Source organism: Protopterus annectens, chromosome 10.part0, assembly GCF_019279795.1.
Source record: "Protopterus annectens isolate FY-2018-M chromosome 10.part0, PAN1.0, whole genome shotgun sequence".
NCBI lineage: Eukaryota > Metazoa > Chordata > Ceratodontiformes > Protopteridae > Protopterus > Protopterus annectens.
In genome coordinates this window covers 126871472-126890938 of record NC_056744.1, presented here as the reverse complement: position 1 = coordinate 126890938, position 19467 = coordinate 126871472, and the positions used below count along the sequence as shown (strand labels likewise).

Here is a 19467-nt window from a genome sequence, read left to right as displayed (position 1 = left end):
TGATGACCATTACACATTGCACCAACAGGATGTTACTGGGCATACACACAGAGTGTAGGAAATAGTGAAAAACACTCCCATCAAGCTGTGTGATGCTGTACCAGGGTCCTTAATCTCCTCATTTGTGACAAACATGGGACAGGGTCAGCCTGAACAGGGTAAAGTGGGGCTAGTAGACTCTTTGGGTGAGGAAAGGGAATGAAATCAGCTGATGGTCAGTTGTGTGGAGACAAAAATTAGCTGAATCCCGGGTAGCAAGCAGATGCCTGCTCCTTGTGCATACATTAATCTACCTACACATAAATATGACCATAGTACATGTGGGGAATCCTAACCCCCCCCCCCCCATATAACAAGTCCCCTTAGAAACCACAGCAAACATAGCTGACAGTTTACAGAACACATCTACCACACTTCTGCCTGACATAAAAGCACCACACAGTAGCTGATGCACCTGTGGTATGCTGAATGAGACAAGGCAAAGAAGACTTGCAAATAGAAAGAACAGTCACTTACACATGTATAAAAAACAAATGTCACTCAACTTACAGTGACTTTCTGGGCACTGTTGTCCAGTCTCTGCCTCCATGCATGGAGATCCTCAGGGTTCCAGCTTCATAGGTCATCATAATGATGCCTGAAGTGCTTCATTGTCCTGGTCACAACTGCAGATGAGGTCAACACCTCAGCCAGGTCATACCAGGTATCATCTGTATAGAATAGGCCAGCATAAGGGGCCAGTAGGCACTCCATGAATTGACTGGGAAGGAGACAGAGCCTGATCCTGTTCTCATATGTGTACCATGCAGGCATTCTCCACTGGGAATTTGTACATGCAGACATTGCCATGTGGATTTCCCCAGAAAATGGTGAAGCATTCTCAAGGAGTTAAATGGTAGCTGTGAATAATGTGATTTCTAAATCTCAGGTAGAGCAGTTTGTAGCTGCACAGATACACAACACGCAAGTCTCCTGCATGAGTGCATGGCCACAGGATATCAGAGATGAGCTTAAGCACCAAGCATGGTTTCACACCGCAGATTCATGGCAACAAAATAAAGTGTTTTATAGACATTCATCATACCTGCTTTCATCTGCGTATGTGCCATGCAAATAAGTATAAAGTTGCACAGTTAAAAAGCATACCACTGTGTTGAAAACTAGCACATGTAGACCTGGAAAGCTATTTTGAGGAAGCAGAAAGTAGTGTTCAAAGGAATACCAGCACTTTCAGGACTTATGGGCAACTCTGAAGAGGTACACAGAGCTATGCAAATGTGTGACAAATGTGTGATAGACTGCTAATTGTCTACAGAACCATAGCTAGCAAGTCTTGTACCAACTGCAAAAAAATGGTCCTCTCTCCAAGCTGAGGACCAAAAAAGGTCCTACCTCTGAGCTGAGCAAGTTTGTATAGATAACAAATGCCCCACCCTAGCTGTACTTCTGTTTGTCTGCCTTCCAAACAATATGTGTAATTATACAGGTATTCCATTTACTTAAGCTTAGCAATAACAAAATATCCACCTACATGTGTTCTGTACAAATATTCCAAACTGGCAACAAGATATCCTACAATATCAGAACAAACTGTTCCTGTACAACTCTGGAGTGTATAGACTGCCAAAGTCAAGCGCTGATGACCTAGAGGAATTCATATTTTTCTTTAATGAAACACAGGAGGGAAAAATAATAGTGGCCAGAGACTGAAATTTACTAGAAACACACAAGAATAATATTGACTCGATAACATTAGTAAGGAAATTATTCACAGCTTATATTTAGGAACAGCAATTGCTTCAGATTGTAAAAAAAAAAACCCTACCAGGGAAGGGAACATAAAAGACATTGTTTGTGTTCTAAAGAAATTACGGTTACTTCATGTCAAGTTTTACCACCATTGATGTGCAGTGATCATGGGGTTATAAAAGTTATTTATTACTAGAAAAATTCAGCCAAAATGAAATCTAAACCAATGCACATAAGATGAATTACAGATTATATGGAAGCAAAACAATCACTATGTAAAATTAATTGGAGTGATGAGTTCAATGGAAAAAACGCAGAAGGAATGTGAAAAGTTTTGAAACAGAAATTGTTTTAGTGTAAAAAACTCAAAAAAAAAAGTTTAATATCAGAATCTAGGCATACAACGTCAGGGGGATATATTGCCATAAGAACAAGATACCTCATTAAGGTGACAGACAAAAAATATAAGGAATGGAAAAGAGGTCGAACTACAACTTTGAAAACTGAAATAAAAATGCTGGACAAACAAATTAAGCATAGTGTGAGACAAGATGAATAAAATTTATATAAAGATTTTGACCATAATAGGAAACCTTTTTATAGATACATACGATCCTGAAGGAGTAAAGACATACAAACTGATAAACTGCATGAAGATTCTGAAATTTATTCTCAGACTCAACAGATTATAGACATATTTACAAAATCTTATGTAAACCAGTTTGACTCCACAAAGGAGGTAATAGACTGTTCTTGTGATATCCAGGTAACCTCAGATACTGGAATCAAAACGCATTATATTGAAAAGAATTGCGCAAACTGGATCCAAACAAAGCACCAGGAGGAGATGGAATAAGTAATAATGACGTGAGAACACTTCAGCAAGAACTTAACAGCATCATGATATCTATTATTCACTAGGTCATATAAATATAGGGAGATTTCTCAAGATTGGAGAAATGCGCTTATTAAACATGCCTTTAAGGGAAAGGGGAGTAGGACAAACCCAGAGTTATATAGACCCATAAGTCTAGTTTCATGTTGTGGAAAGGTTGATATTGGATAAGTTATTGTCATAACTGGAAAGGGTAGGACTTGAAACCATATATCAGCATGTGTATGTTGAAAATAGACGTATTACCACCTGTAACATGATGTTCTATAACAAAATAATACAAAACGAAAAGTAGACAGCAGCTCATGTAAAAAGCAGGTCTATGGCAAACATACTACAAAAAAAACAATTTTTTTTATTGGTTGGCTGTGTCTCTGTTGAGTATAAATTTGTAGTCCTATGTAGATTGGTGTTGCACACTGATGAAGGGTTTTGTTATACCCAAAAGCTTTGTGGATTTTACTGTTATTCAATCTCTGTTCTGATGCTGTGGGTCCTTTTTTTGTTTTTCTATAATAATATAATAACAGCTATGAATGTAAAATTGAGGTGTGATGTAATTTATATAGATTTAACTTCAGCATTTGACAGTTTCATACACAAAACACTGATTGGTAAATTAGAACGACTAGGTATTGATTTACTGTTGATAAGATGGATAGCTGCATGGTTTACAAACAGGAAATGGCAAGTATTATAGAGCTACTGGACAGGTAATATTCTTGGTTACAGTCAGGGTGTCCCACTGGGCTCTCTTAGGCCCATACTTGCTTAGATTGTATCTTTCAAACCTACCTTTTTCATCTGAGGTGTTCTACAGCCTGTATGCTGATGACTTGAAATTGGATAAACTGACTGCATGTGTTACAGACAGGGCATGTCTGCAAAATAACTTGACTAAATTGACCATTTGGGCACAGGAGAATAATACACTGATAAATACATCAAAAACTAAGCACATGAAGTTTGGGAGACCTTTTAATATAACACAGTGATTGAAACTGTGGATTCATTTAAGGACCTGGGTATATGGGTAGATCCAGCTTTGAGTTTTCTTAATCATATCAACCAATTGGTTAATGACTGTTATAGAACTATAAGCAGCGTAAAAAGGTTTATAAAGTCTAGGAAATCAGAAATGATGAAGTCATTGCTGTTAATTACATTAGACTCAAACTTGAGTATGGAATAAAAATATGGAAACCTTGTTAGAAAAGCAACTTGAGTAAACTGGAAAGAGGACAGTGGAAATATACCAAGAGCATCCATGGATTGAACATTTAAGGTATTATGAAAACTAAAACATCTGAACTTGTACAATGTCTCTTATAGATACTTAAGAGGAGATCTTATTCAGGTATATAGGATATTTAGAGGCAACTATCACTGAGAATGTTTGGGGTTATTAAAATGTAGTAGAGAATCATCAGATAACCTATGTAGAAGATTCTATAGGAATGAGAAGTGTCCTAATTGGTTCTCTGAGACAGCAGCTGATGCATGGAACAGACTACCAAACTACATTAAAGCAAGTACTAGTTTATATGTTTTAAGAACAGCCTGGACAGTTATTATGGTAACAACTGTTTGGTATATTGGTAGGCTAGAAGGGCATTAATGCCCATGTCTGAAATATTTGTATGTATGTATATATATATATATATATATATATATATATATATATATACATATATATGTAACTCTGTCACATTATATGGAGATGGTATATCCTGTTTACAGTATGTGGAGGCCCATGGTGTTGGATATAGCATTGTTATGACTATGACTGTATATCCCCACTCTAACACCATATAGCTCTGTCGCCTGTGTTTTCGTACATGATACATAATGATCCAATGGTGCCATTAGAAGGACTGCCCTTTCCCATGTCCTAACATACAGGATGAGCCCAGCAGGGAGTGCATGTGTGCCACAGTGAGACAAATACACAAGCCATATGTGTTCCTATCTTTCCCTCCTACTACAGTATGGCATAGCCTCAGAATTGCCTCATCACTACCACCAGTAGGGTATACCTAAGTACTCCTGTGTCTGTAGCTACCACACTGCCAGTATGAGAAGTACACAGCCTATGGCCATGTTTTGTGTTCACATATGTCTGCATGTCGAGAGGCTGAGGTAGATTCAACAGCCTGTAAAATGTCAGCCTTGCTGAAATTGATGTCTTGCTACAGGAACTCAGGATCTGTTAGGAAAAGGGGGTGTTGACCAGGTTTTGTGGGACCAGGTGAGGCCAATAGTGCTTCACATCATCAGTGCAGTGGGCAGACTGACACATTATAGCAACTAGGTATGCATGTCACTGACATGTGCTATACCTAAGTGCCAAGGCAAAGGTACATTCAATGCTAGCTGAAGTCAGCCATGGGCACACAGATGCAGCAAGCTAACAGAATTGGAGGAGTTACTGGTATGCTTGTATAAGAACAACACTACAGGGATCAACCATGGAGGAACAAAAACTGGCATCAAGATGAAACAACCCCATGCATCTCAGTGAATGGTATCAGCTGGTTATTTGTGGTTATAGCAGATTGTAAACATGGACAGCAGGTTGACCTCACTATACACTGCCTGTGTCTGTAACAGAAACTTCAGGTATCCAAACATGTCAGGACAGCAGTGATGGTAATTTGCAATTGCACAATGCATCTAGCATGACCACCTTTGGCACACTTGCCACAGATTCACAATAGTATTGCAAGCACTCATTCTCAATCTGATATATCTACTGCTGTGTATTTACAGAGCATACCACTGCTATAGTGACACTTGCAGAGGCTGGGGCAGAAAAGAGGTAGATGTTGGCATCCATTCAGGGGCTGCCTATGATGAAGCATAAATACCTGACTCACAGTCAGATAACACTGTGGCACAGTCTGTCTCCACCCTGGGTAGACATCCACCCACAGAACAGTGTGAAGATGTGGCTTTACCCACAGATTAACTTGAGGCCATACAGTACTAGAGTTCACAATCTCCCACGAGGGGTCCACTGAGACTGTGAGCATGAGCAATACTCTCTCAGCAGCAGCAGATGAGTGCACTGTATCCTTGCAGATATACTCACCATAGCACAGCCCCAAATCATCATTTCTCACATACGACAAGGACATGGACAGCTTTATAGGTTCATAGCTTGTTACTAGGCTAATGACCACTGGCCCTTACAAGCCTAGCTGTGCACCACAAACCCATTTGGATCCAGAGTATCATGGGCATCTATACAGAGGGAAGGGGCATATTAATAGTGAGGTAAGTAAGGGATTTGTAAAGGGAGGTGATAGTTAGCATAATGCTATTCTTATTGATGACTTCTGTCCATAAGGGACGGGGAGGCAGACTGGGGGTAAATTTACGATCACCCATCCAGTTGTCAAGGTTTCATCTGAACAGCACCAGGGATGAACTCTGTTTTACATTGATGGGGAGCCTATTGCATAGCATGGGGATCCCTTGGGACACATATCTGTCTCTCCAGCAAATTCAGACCTGTACTGAGAATTAATTAGCACATGCTATAATCCAGACACAGTCATTACCTGTTCAGTCCATCATGAATCTGACTGCTGTGGTTCATGGCATTCGCAAGGATGTCACCAAAGTCTGCAAATTGCTTCATAAGAGTATGGGGTTCAGCAATATTATAATAGAAGGTCTGGTGAGGTCTGTGTTGTCACACACAACTTCTATGTCCATCTCCATGCAGGGAATTGCCAGTGTCATTGTGACTGTCCAGACTGGCAGTATTATTTGAGGTCAGAGTTGAGTATGTAAATGAATTGACTATGTATAGGGGCCTTTGAAAGATACACAGTCCTCACCTGTATCAGACAGTAAATTGCAGTCTGCTATCCGTTAAGATGGGTGGTGACCGCACCCAGTTTCCACTAGCAGGATACCACATCAGGGCACTCCATGCAGACACACAACATCCCTTTCATGGAAGGCCCAAGTCCTAAATCACCAAGCTAGTGGAGTGGCCCCCAGGTCATGGTCATAGTCATGTAGTATCACCCCATCTACATCTCTGGAGGATGCAATCCCTGTCAAAGAGTACCCATCAACTTGAGCCCCTATCTCCATCTCATGTGATATACCCCTCACCCAGTGTGTACAGACAGACATATGCCACTGTAGCCATAGTCACATGTGTACATGATGACAAGTGTCACCTACTCTATCCTCCTTCTTGTGTGATATCCATGGGAATGTCTGATAGATGATGTAGGATGACCATGCACTGAACAGAGTAGCTAAATATTAGACTGCATGCATCATGCTTGTTTCATGTAATACCACTCTGACACAGTGTGCTCATCAGACCTTATAAGTTGGGATTATGCATCATTTCTTCACTTGCACTGCCACATAATCATGTCATTGCTGTCGGGGGTGACGGCTTCCATTTGACCCTGTTAAGCCTCACTCTCATTAAAACAATGGTATTGATGTGTCTTCTATTTTGGCCATATGTGTGAGTTGTCCAGTTTATTTATTTATTTGTTTGTTTGTTGTCTTGTTAAAAAAGTTAGAGCACTGACCTACATGTTCTTTTCTCAAGCTCATCTCATAGGCACTGTCTAGTTAAGTAACTTGCTTGGATAGCCCAAAGGTTTTGGCATTAATAGTGGAGTGAGTGAGTGTGCACAAGTGTTTGTGGGCTATGGTTAGTAAGGACTAGGGTTGTTGGTACAGTCAGATGCTACATGTACTGCCACAGACCAAGAAGATGCATGCCTGGGGTATGCAGCTCATTATTTTGACCATGCTCTCCCCACCATATGCCCATGCAGATGCTACCACCACCTGGCATACTAATGGCTTTCATGCATTACCATTCTTCTATACCCTGATGTGCAGCAATCTACATTAGAGTAGTTGCCAACCACATGCTGACAGCTGCCAGTGTTCCCAAGAACTGCTTGTCTGCATTTAGTAAACCTTATTTGTACCATATGTATGCTAACCAAACTCTACATGGCACGTCTTTGCCTTTGTCCCATACAATATACCTGCAATCACACACACACACACACACACACACTCTATGTGAGGTATTATGTCGAACATCACCAGCTTGATGATGTAGTCCACCCTCCTTTGCTAAGGGTATACTACTGCCTCTTCATCTTTGTCTGAACATCATCCACTGGGGACAACTGAGTCTCTGTACCTAGTTAGTAGTATCAGCCCTGGCACTGTAGCATAACTTTTTGCTGTGTAGTCTACCTGTAGTTACCTGCAGAAATGATCATCAGACACAGTCACTATAATATTGTAATCATATTTCTCTCTTTTTCTCTTTGTCACTATCCTTATTTTGTATATATATTTTTATTTCTATCCATTTATGCTGCTATTTTGAGCAGTATCTGCCACAGCTATGCCTGTGTTGTGGCAGCAGTTACTGCTCTGTCATCAAACTCCTCTGTCTCCCAGCAGCTCACCATCTGCCACTAGGCCTGCATCTCAATTGGGTGACAGAGCTTCTGTTGCAAAAGGCAACATGAAAGCATCGCCAATGGACTCTGGCAATCACTCACTGAAAAGTCCTGTAGTTTCCTCTACTGACTTTGCCAAGGGATCACAGATCATCACCCAGTGAGAGTTGGAGGAAGTAATGAGGGGAGTTTATTTATTTATTTATTACTTATTTGACATTTGTTAACCAGGTTAATCTGACTGGGTGGAAGCCCATTTTCAGCAGAGACCTCAGAAGAAAAGTTCCAAAAGGTAGATAATATATAGTTAATTATAAAAGTATTCACAATATAGTACAACAATAATGTCATATAGTTAAAACACATACATAGTCCAATTTATTTTTATTCATTTTACATTTGTTGACCGGGAGAGTCCAACTGGATACAAGTCCATTTTCAGTGGAGGCCTGGGGAGAAAAGCTCCAAGAGAAAACTTTTTTTTTTGTTTACAGACAAAACATATGTAGATGGATACACTTTGACATACAATACATTTTATAAGATAGCATACATAATTAGTACTCTATGGTATTTACTTTTGAAGATAGTACAAATCACAACATTCCTGAGATAACAATAATAACATAATGTATAACAGTAAGCAGATGTAGTTGCATCCTGTACATAAAGTATAATTTCTTACTAATATAGGGCAGCATCCTGCGGGTGAAAGGTATCCTCTTATGCATAGTCTCAGTAACAGAGATAGAAATACAGTAGGCCCAGGAAATTTTATCCTGTACATAGTAACTGAGTTCGTGGATGCCGACATTGGCTGCACTGTGGTTACCAAAATTGTATTAGTGCCTGGCACTCCCTTGTGCACTATCTGAGGAAAGTCAAGGTGGTAACTCACCTCTTCCTATATCTAACCCAGGCAACATGGTTAGAAGTTTAGTACCCAGTCTATCCCTCATCATGTTGTTTCTCTTCCTTGTGTGTCACCTTTCTCCTCTGTTTGTTGTCCAATCCTTCCTATCACCACTGTCCTCCCTGTATCAGCATGTCAGTCTATCCATTCTCAAATCCCCTTTGTGCCAACACTTATGTGTTGGTCTATATCTGTAATTTATGTTTGTTTGTGTGCCCCTGCTTCCATACCTCTATACTCATTTCATCCCCTACCTTCTATTTACATCCTTCCCTATAAACCATTCTTAAAAAAAAAAAAAAAAGGTCACCTGTCCCAAACAAAAGAATACCTTTCCCCTCCCCTTTACTATTTGCCTTCCCTGTGTCCTTATGTATCTTCCTTTGCTAGCTGTTCCTATTTCTGGTTTTCCTATACTTCCATTTCTGCCCCATTTCAGTAAATAAAATTGTATAAGAATAATGTGAGCTCCCATCTTCATCTTGTGTGATACACAGAAATTCTCATAGCATCAATAAGTGGTGCTTATGCATTCGCATGCTCAGTGTGTATGCCACATGCTCACCACTGCTGTTTGAGAAGACACTAGCCAGAATAGAGAAAACAGCCACCCCCCCCCCAACACTGTCATTATTTCTTAATTAGTTAATGCTCAGGGCACAAAATTCCATCTTGTTCTTTGATAAGTACCCTTGAGTCTCATCATACCTGACACCTCCACATTAGTTCTTGTGGGGCTATGTAGGATTATGTTTCTGATTCCCAGAGCTAGACAGCTGTGAAGTTAGATATGTGTGCATGAATATACAATAAAGCATAAGACTGTTGTTAATACCTTGTATGGGAAAATATTTATTGTCACAATTTCAAAAAGTTGGCATGTTATGCTTTGAACTTCATTTCACCTGATATCTGGGGTGGTGACAGAAAGAGAGATTTAGAATATTTACAGTAGAAATGGCAGATTTTAATTAATGCATTTACTCTAGGTTCATAGGTAGGTACTAGGCTATTGGCCCTGGGGCCTATACAAGCCCAGCCAAAAAGGTACCCTGGCTTTTGCCACCCAAGAAAATTATTTTCCTGTGCCACTGTCAAACAGAGCCACAGAGGTGATCCCCAGGGTGAATTTCCTATCTCCCATCCAATCATCAAGATTTTTTTTGAAGAGTGCTAATGATGAGCTTTGTTTGATATAGATAGGTAGTTTGTTCCAGAGTATGGGAAGTCTCTGGGACAGGAATCTATCCCTCCGCATGTTCTGTTTATTGTGGTGACAAGGTTTAGGTCCCCAGAGCATGTAGCTTGGAGGGATTGGGATTTCTTTAAGTGGAGCATGTCCAACAGCTCTGGGTTTGACATAGCTTTGTATGTTAGGCAGAGATCACCTCTGAGTAGGCAATATGCGATGGAGTAAAGCTGGAGTTTTTTGAGACGGTCAGCGTAGGGCATCTGTTTGAGGCCGGTAATCCTCTTTGTGAGGTATTTCTGCAGCCTTTCCAGTTGTTGTAGATGTCTTGTGAGGTACATACCAAAAGGGGCGTTGTACTCTATAATGGGTCTAATGAGTGATGAGTAGAGGGGAACAATGACCTCTTTTTTTCTGGATGAGAAACCTTTTGTGATGAGGTGTGCCACGTAAAAGGATTGTTGTCTCATAAGAATGACTTGTGGATAAGAAATTAAATTTATGCCATGTCTGAATAACAGTTGTTTGTCTTTCGGCTTTTCCCGGTAAGGGGTCACCACAGCGGAACTCCGGTCTGCTAATGATTGGCAGTAGATTTTTACAAAACGCCAAGGTGCCAGTTCAACGCGCAACCTTCAACGAAGGCACACCCATTTACGCACGCATGTCTTTCGAACGCTACCCAACCGCGGAGAGGACATGCAGACTCCACACAGAAGGCACTCCCAAGCAAAGCCGAGAATCGAACGGGAGAACCTCTTGCTGTGAGGTAACAATACTACCGCCGTACCACCGCGACATATCATGTCTGAATAACAGTACACATTTTAAATGCTATTTACAAAGAAGATGCATCAAGTGGAGATGTTTGTGACCATGATTTTTATATAGATATTATTCACTTACTTATGACTTTTACACAATATATTTTATTATTCAGGGCTTTGTTGTATTTGTGCTGCATCAATGTATTTTAGGTGATACTGAATTCCTTTTAATTAGTCATTGATCATATGACTATCTGATTAAATTTAATTTCTTATCCACAAGTCATTCTTATGAGACAAAAATGCTTACTTTAAATTTAATAAATGTCATAATGTCATTAATTCATGGACATTTGTGGATGGTTGTTTCCAGGAACCTTTTTCAAGGTTTCTCATCTTCTTATGACTGGAATTTTTATTTTTTACTGAGAAAAACTCTTGGATGGCATTTGTTGTTTTTTTTTTTTTTAAATAAATAAAAATGTTTCATTTCTCTATATTTTTGGAATCTTCTCTATAACACAAGACGTGAACATTTTAATGTAACTTTCCTTTTTAACTGAACTGCATCAGTGCTTCACTTGAATTCTGTTTACCTGTAAAGTGTTTCACGTAGAATTTAATGTTGATATTTTAGCTGCACAGTGTTTATACGATAGATTCTATATAAATGTTATTTCCTCCCCCCACAGAATACAGCATCTCCGCTGCAGCTATTGCCATTTTTGCTATTGGTTTTGTGATTCTGGCTACGATTTGCAATCTGTTGTCCTTTAGGCAGAAGCTAGATTATCTACTGAAACCAGCATCCATGTTCTATACTTTTGGCGGTAAGTGTATTTCATTTGGTCTTTAATAACAGATGTTGTATGAAGTACTGCAGCTGAAGATGAATGTCCCTTTTCTGCTATTTTGTAATAAGTGCATGGGATAAAAACCCAAGGTATTTCAAAGGAATTAAAAGTTATCTAAGTGCCTGCTATGAGCCTTGATCTCCACAATAATGCCTTATATTAAACATATTTTAAAGCCTTTCATACATTTTAAGCAAAGAGATCACTTCAGATAATGTTTTTCATTATAAGTAGGTGAATACTGATCTAGCTGGAGGCAACATGATATATATCATCAGAATATGTTGTAGTGCAAGCAAATCATGTTCAGTAGCTATTAGCTTACATGATTAAATATGATAAAGCCATGTAAAGTTTATAGTGTTTTCAGCTGTTACATGCATACAGTTCTGTTTCGTCAGTGCTGGCAGTAGCAACATAATTACATGCAATATTTATATTGAGTCAAGCAGTGTTTTTATGATGAAAATATTGTTTTTGTAAGACAGGTTTTAATTCTGTAATTTTTTTATCTCATGCCTGTTACATCCAGAGACCTCATTTGGAGGGAACTATGAGTTATCATAAAGAATCCTTTGATATGTTTAGCAGTCACATAGAATAAAGGTTCCTCTAGAGTCTTCTTATATAATACTAAGTGTAAATGTGACTTCATGGAAATGCATTTTTGCACCTCTTATTATTATGAAATAATATTAATGCTGGCACCACATACCCGAGTCCAATTGAACCCCTTCCATCTTCAAAGCATCCATCAGTATTCTATTTACAGCCTCCATATTTTACTGCAATGTAATACATGGTAGCAAGGGTTCGGGATGACCACCCTACAAGAGGCAAACCTGTTTCAGAGAAGATAAAAGATGGTCCATTTCTACTCCCAGTGTTTTCTGGGAGATATGAACATTTAATATAGATAATTCGACTTAACTCTGGACATGTATCCCAAGATGCTTCCGATCCATACCTTATCCTTTCATCATCTCTCAGACATTGCATGTTACATTGTCACCTGCAATCTGTGAAGTTACATTATAGCAAGGTCTGGATCTCCCTCACCTATGGAAATGAACACTTCTATTGATAAGCCTGATGACTGTGCCAAATCTTTAACCATGATCTGTATTCCTTTCAGACTATACTAAGCTCACATCACAAGCAGGGCAACAGCTAGGCATAGTCACTGTACTCAACAGAGTACATTTTTTCTGAGCATTGTCCCAAAACTTTATAGCTCAAAGAATACAGAATGTTTAGAACTATACAAAACATGCTTACCTGATAGAAACACACCTGTAAAACTACCTTTTGTATGGTTACAGATAACACCAGTTGACAATAATGTGTTCCTTTCCAGTGTATATATAGGGATAGCATTTTGAGTATTAAGTACATTTTATAAATGGTTTGTGGGTGGTGGAGACAACAGCGTGAAGTCTGAGTACAAAATATACATTTCTCGCTACACCCCTGATTGCAAATGATGCTACTACCACTGTATGGGTGAGATTCATAGACAAGTTGTGTAATCTACAGCACAACATTGTATAGGAATCCACTTGCAGTCATTTAGCAAAACTGAGATCCCATCTGCTTGAGTTAGTGGTAGCTCAGGTGGATTTTATATTTTATAAATTTTATAAAAGATCTCACAGCAACTATCAAAAAGAGTAGGGTTTCTTTATTAAAATATACATGCTAATTCAATTTTTAGATACATATTTACAATATTTACATTATAAACAATATATACGGTATACTTTTCTATTACATTTTTTCCATCACAGATACAGTATTAGTTTTTTGCTTTCTGACCCCCATTCCAACTTCCACAACCAAAACCTTATTTTTTTAACATCATAGCCAGTCCCATTTTTGATTAAACATAATTTCCTTCACCCTTTGGTTCCAAATTAACGATATGATACAAAACAATTTTCTTAACATATTTTCTACTTTTGTTCTTGTAATATCCAGATTCTATTATATCCATATTCATATTATTTGTTTCTTTAAATCCTTCCACATAGTTCAAATGTAAAATCTTTTTCCCATAGCATTTAAACCCATTTACATCCTAAAAAAACATGCTCACTAGTTTCAAATTCTCTGCAATACAAACAAATCCTATAATCCTATCTATTTTTTTTTGTTTTACTTTTATAAGGCGTATTCATCTTCACTGATAATTTTTGTATTGTCAGTCTCCATAAAAAATCGTGGCATTTTTTTTTTACATCTTTGTATTCTTGCTTGTATTATACTCCTTTTTTCTTTATGGAACCCTTTCCACGAATATATCCAAAAATGTTTCCATAGTGTTATTGCACCATACTCCCCCCCCCCTTTTCAGTCCTTTTGACATTCATTTTCCACAACATTGTTTTATCTTGCTAGTTCTCTATTTCTTTGTTACAACAAACCCTCCTTCTTTTCAAGTTAAATAAATTAACCATTCCATTTTATATTTTAAACTTAATATCTGTGTTAGAATAGAATCATCTTTCTTTACATATTTCATTACTCCATATAAATTCAAATATGCAGCATATACTATAGGATTTATTAATCCTAATCCACCCTTTTAATTATGTGCACATAAAGTCCCCCTTTTCACTGAATTCACCCTAGATCCCCAAATGAAAGAAAAAATAACATTGTACACATCTTTTTCTACAGTCAAAGGCAAACTATAAACCCCCTCTAAATTATGCAATTTTAACAAACAAAATAGAGTTAATTAAATATACTTTTTAAAAATAACCTAAAAGATTTCCAAAATAAACCAGTATTTTTCATGTCTTCTAATTTTTCTTTCCATGCTGTTTCTATATCTTGTTTTCCAAACCATATTCCAATAATTTTTATTTTTGTTATATTAAATTTAACACCTCCAATCATCTTTTCAGAACCAAATCCTTGCCTTTTTCTTTCTTTATTTAAAACCCTATTACTTGAATAGCTTCCTGTAAGTATTTTATCATTTTACTCATACCTACTTCATCTTTAGCAATAATCATGATATCATCTGGATATGTTAGCATAATCAGCATCTTTAACCCTTAGGTTCATAGGTTCATACTAGGCTATCTGCCCAAGGGCATTTATAAGCCTAGCCCATAGTTATGTGGCTTTCGCCACCCCTTTAGTTTGAATAAAAACTATGCCTATCATTTTGCTGTGCCTCTGTCAAGCAGTGACACTGAAGTAATCCCTGGGGTATATCTGCAATCTCCCATCCAGTGGTCAAGATTCCTCTTGAACAAGGCCAGAGAGGTTCTCTGCCTCACATGTACCGGGATTTTGTTCCACAGCATAGAGAGTCTCTGGGTGATGAATCTGTCCCTCCAGCACGTTCTATTTATAACCGTGTCAAGGTTTAAGTCTCCCGCCCTTGTGGTTCTGAGGGATCTAGATTTTTTGAGGTGAAGCATATTCATCAAATCTGGGTTTGACATGGCCTTATATGTCAGGCACAGGTCACCTCTGAGCAAGCGGTATGAGACTGAATAGAGCTGGAGTTTTTTCAGTCGGGAAGCATAAGACATATTTTTGAGACCCTTTATCCTTTTGGTGAGGAACTTTTGGGGCCTTTCAAGCTGCAGCAGGTGTCTGGTCAGATACATTGCGAACGGGCATTGTACTCAATCATAGGTCTAATGAGTGATGAGTACAGGGGGACGATGACCTCCCTTGATCTAGATGTGAATCCCTTCATGATCAGGTGGGCAATATAGAAGGTTTTCCTAACTACTTTAGCAACATGAGTGTCAAACAAAAGGCTACTGTCAACCTGGGTCCCCAGATCCCTGATGACTTTTTCTGTGCTCAGTGGATTGCCACCTATATGGTAGCTAGGGGTAACCTTGTTTTTCCCGAAGGGTATGACTATGCATTTTTTGGCGTTTAACTTCAGGCCATGGCTCTGGCACCAGTTATCCGTTTCTGTGAGGCCCTTCTGGAGGATATCTGTGTCAGATGTGTTTTCGACTATGGCACCCAGTTTGCAGTCATCTGCAAACTTTGTCAGCCATAACCCTCCTGTGTTTGCTTGTACTTCAGAAAAGTAGATGCCGAACAAGAGTGGACCCAGGACTGAGCCCTGTGGGACACCACTTGTGACAGGCTTTGAGTCTGACATGGCTCCAGCAACTCTGACCCTGTGGGTTCTGTCACTTAGCCAGTTTGCAACCCATCTTGTGATGTATGGGTTTACATTCAAGCTGATGAGTTTTTCGATGATACCTGAGTGGGGTATTGTGTCGAAGGCCTTTGCCAGGTCGAGGTAGGCTGTATGGACTGCCTTCCCCTCATCAATGGCCTTGGTGACTGTCTCGAAAAAGTCAACCAAGTTTAAGAGGCAGGATCTGCCTTTGACAAAGCCAAACTGGGTTGGATCCAAAGTCTGCAAGTTCCCTATGTCTTTATTTATGAGTTCCATTATGATCCTCTCCATGGCTTTGCAGATAAGGCTTGTCAAGCTAATGGGGCGGTAATTTCCAGGGTCTGTGGAGGCACCGCCCTTATGAAGTGGGACCACAGTCGCCGTGCGCCACTCCTTGGGTACGTATAATTCATTAATCCCATCCTTCTATTTATATGTATAGATATCACATTCATCACTAACACAAATAATATACTACTGAAAGGACCACCTTGTCTAATCCCGTTCTCCAGCTGTATATCTTAAACCACCCATTTACTAATGCTTTGACTATATTGTATTTATAAGCTGTAATACAAACATTTTTATCTTTTCATTTATATTATAAACATCAACTACATCCCATAACACAGGATGATGAATTGAATCAAAAGCTCTACTTAAATCCCCCACCATTAATTTTGAATGTACAGTTCTGTAAAATATTTCATCTACTATTTCACTGATTATCAATAGTAAATCCTGAGCCCTTCTCCTTTTTATGCCATATATATGCCCCTTTAAAATCTTATATATTTTCTTCATTCTTTTTTATAAAATTTTCATGAAAACTTTATAATCGGTATTATTTAATACTATTGTTCTTCAATCCTGTAACTCGTTTATCACTTTTTCATATAAATCTAAGTACACCCCTATGCATTTCTTTATACATAAATCCTTTATCCAATCATTCATTTAATGCACTTATAAATCATTATTTTTGAACCACTGTCATATCCTTATACATCCTATATTCAGTACCATCCAGTCCTTTTGCTGAATCTAGATTCACTAATTTTAAAACCTGTTCTAGTTCTTCTATCATTATTTTTTCTAAATCTTTATTATCAGACAATGCATAAACTTCTTATTCCTTACTAATTTTTATCCTCTGTCCTTCAAATAATGTATTAATATAAACTTTTACTGTCACCAAGATTTTCCCTTGTAAATTATAAACATTACTGAATTCATCCTTCAATTATCTCATAACACTGTTATTCTCTTTAACTATTTTACTTAAATATGATGCATTTTCTTCTTTTTTCCTTGCAAAAATGTCTTTGCTTATGAAATATTCTTTTTTTCTTATTTAACTATATATAACTCCTGTTCCTTCTTAATAATTTTCATCATTCCTCTCCAAACAGTCAGTAACATCATTATTTACCTTCCTATATTTTATCTTATCCAGATTTATTTTTCCCATGTCACATAAAATGTTTATACTTCTGTTTAAATCTTAACCATTATTCTGACCAGTCCTTATAGAATTCTTTCATCCTCACATGATCTTGCCATAATTTCATCTTCACTTTTCCTATGTCATCCCTGTTCACTTCATTTATTCTTTTTAAGCCCTTCCCTCTTTTAAAACACTCAAAATACTCTCAATCCAAATCTCCCTATGATCTGAAAACCCTGTCATCAAAATGCTTTCTTCCACTATTAACAAACTTTCTGATGCCAAAAAAATAGTCCATTTCTGTTCTCTTTTCTCCTGTTTTATAGGTCCATGTAATTTGATTCCAAATCCTTAACTGCCTGGATTTTATAATGCCACATGCTAACTTAACTTCATACTCTATTTTTCTGCAGTCTCAAATTGCAACTAAAATATCCCCTGTTATAATTTCCATATTAATTGTTACATATTGAATAATATTTATACACATCTCTTCCCTCTCCTTTTTACTAAAATATGCATAAATAGGAATAATTCTAATTACTTGATCCCTCCATCTTACATCAATAACTGTAGTTCTACCTGTTACAACAAAAGTAACATCTAACACTTTTATTGTGTCTATATAAGATAAAATTCCTGAACAAGTTTCCTTCCCAAAATTCCAATTAAAATTTCCCCCAGCATATTTTTGTTTGCAATAAAAATCTAACATCTTCTAAAATAATTATATCGCATTCTTGTTTTTTACACCATTCCAAAATTTCTATTCATTCTAATTTTGTCAAACTGTTAAAAATAAGGTATAAAACTTTATAAGTAATTTTCCTTAATGTAATATATGTTCATCCTTTCCTGTTTTCTCTTTTAAATCCCTCTGTAATCTTTCTTTTCCTCTCCCATACCCTTTTAGCAATATAATTTATTTTTTGTTTAACTATATTCCAGTTAGCATCATCACTATCACTTAACCTAAGTTTTCTTGCTCAACTTTTTTCTATATTTAAATCTTGCTTTATACTAACTTTTTGTATCATTTGCTATCTACTACATTAATTGCTTATTTTTGCATTTTCGTTGTTTTTAACTTTTTTTTTGATGATTTTATCTTTTTTGTTATGATCTGATATTTTCTCTATTATCTCTGATTCTACCTCATTCACTTTTCTTCATACTCCCCCCCAAAATGTCCCACTTTATTACACTTATAACATTTTGATTCGCAATTCCTTGCATCATGTCCTATTTCCCCACATGCAAAATGACTTCTTTTAGCACAATTATTAAATGATCAGTTTTTCCACACAAAAAAAACACATTTTTAACTGTCCCCAATATTTAACCATGCCATTGTCACATTCGACATTGATAATACTTGGAATACACACAATGATATAATTTTCTAGTTTCAAAATCACATTGCAATGTCATTCCCCAGTCCATAAACCTCTGTTATGATATACTTTTAATAAACTCAATACATCTTTACATAACTTTAACAAATGTCCTTTTAGAGTCTCTTTTTCAACTTCAGTCCTGAATTGAATGTGAATTTTCTTCTTTGTTTCCCTATAAAAGGGCTTAAAATATGTACAAGTTTCAAGGTGAAGAGTTTTTTCTCATATTCCTCTAAAAATGTTTCCATTATCTGACTAGTCTCAAAAATAATGTCACAAAAAGTTTCTTTATTAATATGTATAAATGCTCATACCTCATTCAGTTTGATTCCCAATGTCTTAATTACTTCGTCCCATACCTTATATCTGTAATGAATCCACAAAATACACCAGCCAGCACTCTTAAAGGCACTCTCAATAATTCAAAATGAAAAATTGAAAAAATTTGCATCAATTGTAACATTCAAGAAAAAAATAATAAATCCAAACACCAAAAGGTGTATAAAGCATACAGCTAACAGCCTTCATCAGATTAATTACTGAGAGAGCCTTTAAGAGTGCTGGCTGGCACATTTTGTGGATTCATTACATTTTGGGCCTAGCACCTTGCCGTACTTGCATGGGGG

The 19467-nt window shown here is 37.4% G+C and overlaps 1 protein-coding gene across 1 annotated transcript in view; it reads left to right on the top strand.

Annotated features, from left to right (window-relative positions):
- The window catches only part of CACNG1 (calcium voltage-gated channel auxiliary subunit gamma 1), a 259002-nt gene that overhangs the window by 219316 nt on the left and 20219 nt on the right, over positions 1-19467 (top strand). Inside the window, exon 3 of the mRNA XM_044085096.1 lies at positions 11671-11808. Within this exon, the coding sequence (XP_043941031.1) occupies positions 11671-11808 (138 nt within the window). The remainder of the gene's footprint in view (positions 1-11670; positions 11809-19467) is intronic.